The 5,311-nt window shown below is 29.2% G+C and overlaps 1 protein-coding gene across 1 annotated transcript in view; it reads right to left on the bottom strand.

The window, feature by feature from the left end:
* Positions 1 to 5,311, bottom strand: part of LOC108754900 (DNA ligase 3) — a 60,484-nt gene that overhangs the window by 18,806 nt on the left and 36,367 nt on the right. The window contains exons 4-7 of the mRNA XM_018497560.1: positions 4,685 to 4,923; positions 1,686 to 1,765; positions 589 to 666; positions 9 to 141 (exon numbers count right to left, since the gene is read on the bottom strand). Coding sequence (XP_018353062.1) covers positions 9 to 141; positions 589 to 666; positions 1,686 to 1,765; positions 4,685 to 4,923 — 530 coding nt within the window. The remainder of the gene's footprint in view (positions 1 to 8; positions 142 to 588; positions 667 to 1,685; positions 1,766 to 4,684; positions 4,924 to 5,311) is intronic.

Here is a 5,311-nt window from a genome sequence, read left to right on the forward strand (position 1 = left end):
ATGGCCACTTTATTCTGGCTTAGTGATGAGCCTGAAGCGCTCGATTTTTCTTTCAAGTTCAACAGGAAACGTCGCACTACCGTTTCCAAATCTCGGGACATCTGGAAGGCCTTGTAGGCGTCTGCGTGGACCGCCTCGAGACTGAATATGCAACATATATGTATATATTTTAATTATTATTGAATTAGATGAGTGCAAAAATTCATGCCCGATTTATTATTCAAAATGCAATTTCATTAAAAATAAACGAAATTTAAATTTTGAAAGAGGATTTTAAATTTTCTATTTAAAATTTCTACTTTTAAAAGGTCATTATGTTTTTTAAGTTTCTGTGAATTTGATCATTTTTATATATAGGAACCGAGTTGGACAAAATGGAAAATTTTCTCTCTTTATAGTCGTATCACAACTCAAAAAACAGATTTTTAAAGCAAAAACTTCGATCTATCGAATAGTAAATATTGTATAATTACAAATTTAAATAAGATATTGCATTGTGGAGTTACATATTATACAAATTTTTTTAGACTCGGACACTTTCGCACTCATCCATATTTTAAAACTGACAAAAAAAAAATATGCACTTACATATGTTTTGGTCCGGCGTTCATCCTCAGATCATGCTTAATCAGACGTATGATCATCTTTAGATCGTTGGCGGTACATCTAAAATTTTTATCAAATATTCAACATAAAAATAAAAAGATAAATGATAGCATTTAACCGTTCAACTGCGAGCATCGCAGTTTACATGATATGCCTTTCATATTATAAAAATTAGTACAATTTAAAACAAATGTGAAATTTAAGAAAAAAATGACAAGGAGTACGTAATATTAATAAATATACACAGAAAAAACAGAATGGTTGATCTACATAGAAATTTGGTGATGCCAACCAGATTAAATAATAAAAAAAGGAACAACTATTTATGTGGTTACTTGAATCATAGTATAATGGTTGAATGACTTATGTTGCAGTGACGGCGTTTCACATATTTTAATATATATTTTTAATTGTAAGCGTGGTGAGTCGCTTTTGCTTATTGAAATTGCAACTTAATTTATAGCATGATATAACAAAAAAATAATTCTTATATATAATTAATAATTTAATACTTATTATTATATATCATGTCACGATTGACGCAACAATACAGATATATAACTTATCCATAGAAAATGATCTCCTAACCAAGTTTTGGTTACAACCAGATTGCTCCTAATTACATTGTAACACGTTATTTACGTTGATCAAAGTAAATAAATCATATCAACCATACACATTCCTATCACATAAAAATAACTAGATTGATGTTACATTTGTCACAACTAAATATTTTTAGTTATGTGAACTATATCTTTCTTTTCCATGTAAATAAATACGATAAAGCTAAATAAAAATGTAAGCTATAACCTATTAAATACGTTAAATGTTAAAATAGAACGTTGATACAATTTTTACGATATTTTATATTAATTAGATAGCGATAAGTCGACGTTAATTGAGAAAGTGAAGCGATAATAAAATTATATCACTATTTTATGCCAATTAGATATGGAAACATCGAAACAGTACGAACGTAATCGCAGTTTGTATATTTGTTGCGTTGATAAAAATTTCAAGAAGACCTCTTTACATGTTGCAGTTTGAAGGTTAACAAGAAGAACGATTAATGAACTTACTTATCGAGGATAGATCGAAAATGCTGGATCTGCTCCTCCTCCTTGGTCAAACGTGATAAGTTTTCCAAAAAGAGATCAACCTGTCCGATAAAACTCATTAATAAAGACATGAAATTTCGGTAAATTACTTTGCGCGCGTGTTCATATATTTTGTTTTATTAGATAAATTATACTAAGTAAAAATCGCAAAAATTTTCGCAAGCAAATGTTATACGTAACGTTATCTTTGATAATTACTAGTTACAAAAAATGTAACTGATGATGAAATATTGTATATGTATTTCACAGTTCAAGAGCGTGACCTACATAACTTTTAAATGATCTATTTTTAAAAAATAAAAAAGATTATTTATGTACTAGATTATTATGTACTAGATTATGTATGTAATCTTATTCATTTTTTAATTATATAATTATATATATGTATTAACAATCTCGATACTACAATGCTTAATAAGTCATTCAATTACTGCCGTTGTCAATTTTACTGCTGATATCTTTGAGACATACTTTTTATCAATTTTTGTAAACGAGCTTTTATTTAAGAATCACTAATCAAAATTTTTTAAACAAGCAGGTAAAAGTTTTTCTTACAATGCATTAAGAAGGTTGTAAGGGCATAAAACGTATATATTAATATTTACGCTTTAAACAAACTGCATACATAAATACTATAAACACATACATAAAAACTATAAACACAACGAATTGAATACAGTAGTGTAGTCGAGCTCTGGCGGAACAAATGCCAAAGTACTTTTTTTTCGCACGCACGCACGCACGGTTTTTTCAATAATTATTTAAAACTAATTTTTTATGTTTGTGTGATAATAATAAGACAGTAAGAAGAAAGAGAAGTATTTACTGAAATCTGAATTGCGACATGATGATATGGTACAGTTAACCAAAGAATCCAATTATACAAGGTGTCTCAGAAATAATATAATGTACGCACTTTGAGGACATAAAAGCAGGTTAAGGTGAACAAAAAAGTCTTATAACATTTCGAGATATACGCTGTAGTTTTCAAATAAAAAAATAAAACGTCTAAGCCAATGCGCGGTCTGAATCCTATATGAAAAGATTACATTTCCTTTTTTTTTTACTTGTTCGTTCCACATGTTGCGGATTGGAGTTTTAAAAATCTGACAAATCTTTGTTCAAAGCACCGTCAGGGTATTTTTATTTTTAGGACTACACTACGAATTGAATGAGTATGAAAGAAATGCTATTGAAAACAAAACCCGCACAAACTCGTACATGCAAACACGCTCGGTGCCGAGAGTCGAAACCGCTCACGTGCCGCGGACGCGCCTTTATTATAATAACTTTTATTGTTAATAACAGTACAGATTAAAATAAAATAAAATTTTCGTTATAGTTTAAAATTGACTAAATATTTTCGTTTTTTATTCGCACTGATTGGATAATAAGTTTGCGAGAAAAATAATTATAAAGGTAATCATTTTTCAAGTTTTGACATTTTTTATCCCGAAAATTACTGCTTTAAAGAAAAGTCTAAGAGACAAAAAATGTTCAATTTGATCCAATTAAATTTACGTAATTTTTGCAAAATTTTTATTCGAATTTAAATTTTTTAAACAAAAAATTGTTTATAACTTTTCAACGACCACTTAAAAAAATAAACTCGTATATATATTATAGATGTCTTTTTCACAGAATAATATGAAAAATCGAATCCAATCATTTTCAGTCGATAGAACGTTGATTGGTCGGTTAGTCATTATAGAATTCAAAATAAGGGTAAATCGCTAATGTGTGTGAAGTCAGTCCTCCTTTTTTTGAGAATTAAAATTTTGATAATTGTTTTGTCCAGATTGTTGCGAGTTTGTTCTATATTGTTCCAAAGCGATATTATCTTATTCCAAATCGTTCTCCAATAATATGGAAAAAACGATTTTTTTTACTAGCCCCCTATTTTTGAAAAATCAAACAATTTCTTCTCGCTATAGATTGTTCTAGTTGTTCCAAACATTGTTCCAAAAGTACAATTCCCTATGACGAACGGAAATAGTAGAAAACGAAAAAAAAACATTTTCTTATCCGGCACCTCTTTTTTTAATAGTAGAACAATTCATTATCGCTATAGATTGTTCTAGTTATTGCAAATATTATCCCAAAAATTGTTTATGCAAACTACAATATATGTTTGTGAATTACTATTTCGTAAGTACAGGTTGCAAAAGTTTCGTATCAAGTAAACCTGACAGCTTGAAATGCCATGTTACATTAAGAAATGGTAAAAAATATGTCAATTTCGAAATATTTTATCGTTCTTGGCATAAACTCCACCTCACAAACATATATTAATGCGTATACTTTAATCTTGAAAAAGGATTATCGAATCTACGAAAGAGAAAAACATATTTGTTATAAAAAAGTTATATGATTTAGTCGGTAATACAGACGGCTTTAGGATTCCCTTAACACATTGCATTTACCTTACAACCTCCTTAAACAGAGAGAATCTTAGTTACTATGTGATTTTATTAAAGAACGACTTATATAACGATGAATATCGCTAGAAATTTCGAAATTTTATTTCGCACTCGAAAGGACCGAAGATGCCGGTTGCATCAAAAGGTCTAAGATGTTTGTAAATAAGTGGAAAAAAAATGATATGAAAACGACAAATAATATTGATAATCTTCCGGACAGCGGATAAGACACGGATATGTAAATTTATAAATATATATAAATCAGTTACGCTTTTATCAAATAGACTATAAAGACATGAGGCTCAACTCGCTCTGCGAGTGTTGCATTTTTTCAAATAAATTATACCGACAAATAAGCTCATCTTTTAACGTGAGAACGATAAGAAAAATTAATTTTAATTAGTCGGATGATTTATTATTTTAATTTCTTTTGAATCATTTTATCTTATTATTCTAATTTCTTTTTATTTAGTTCACCGTTTATTTATTTCTCTGTGATTTGTTCTCATCCTCTAAATTCGCGAAATTGTGCCGACTTACATCTTGAATAGTCAATAGGCTTGCGGCGCAAGGCGACGCGGCAGCGCTATTTTCAAAGAACACGCTGATCGTCTCAGCCACATCGCCTTGTTCCAAATGCTCCAGCATCGCGTCCTCGTCATGGAGCAGCAACCGCGCGAACAACTTTATCAGTTGTTTGCTCTGCAGATTGTAAATTCTCTTCACGGCGCCAGGCAGCAACAGTTTACACCAGAGCACGATGTCGCCCTTAAAACCGTCTACAGAATAAATGGAATAAAAAAAAGAGAAAATAATATAAGCAGAAATATCGTTATTGTCATTTTTCAACAATATTAACATCTACAACCATTAGCGGTAGTCCAATCTAGAAATCTGTCGAAAGGAGATCATTGGCGCCGCAAAATTTTTTGAAGATCGAAAAGATAGAATACTAAAAATTATTTAAATTATTACATTGTGAAAGTATTATTTAAAAAATGTATAAAACATTTTGTTTAAAATTACATCAATATAAAAAAAGTATAATGGAATCTATATTTTTTATAGTATAAATATTTTTAAAAGTTTTTTAAATTAAAAAATATTTTGAACTATCACAATTGTGATTAAGCATTTTTAAAATATTAAAAATACACATAATATTAT

This window comes from Trachymyrmex septentrionalis, unplaced genomic scaffold, assembly GCF_001594115.1.
Source record: "Trachymyrmex septentrionalis isolate Tsep2-gDNA-1 unplaced genomic scaffold, Tsep1.0 scaffold82, whole genome shotgun sequence".
Taxonomy (NCBI): Eukaryota; Metazoa; Arthropoda; class Insecta; order Hymenoptera; family Formicidae; genus Trachymyrmex; species Trachymyrmex septentrionalis.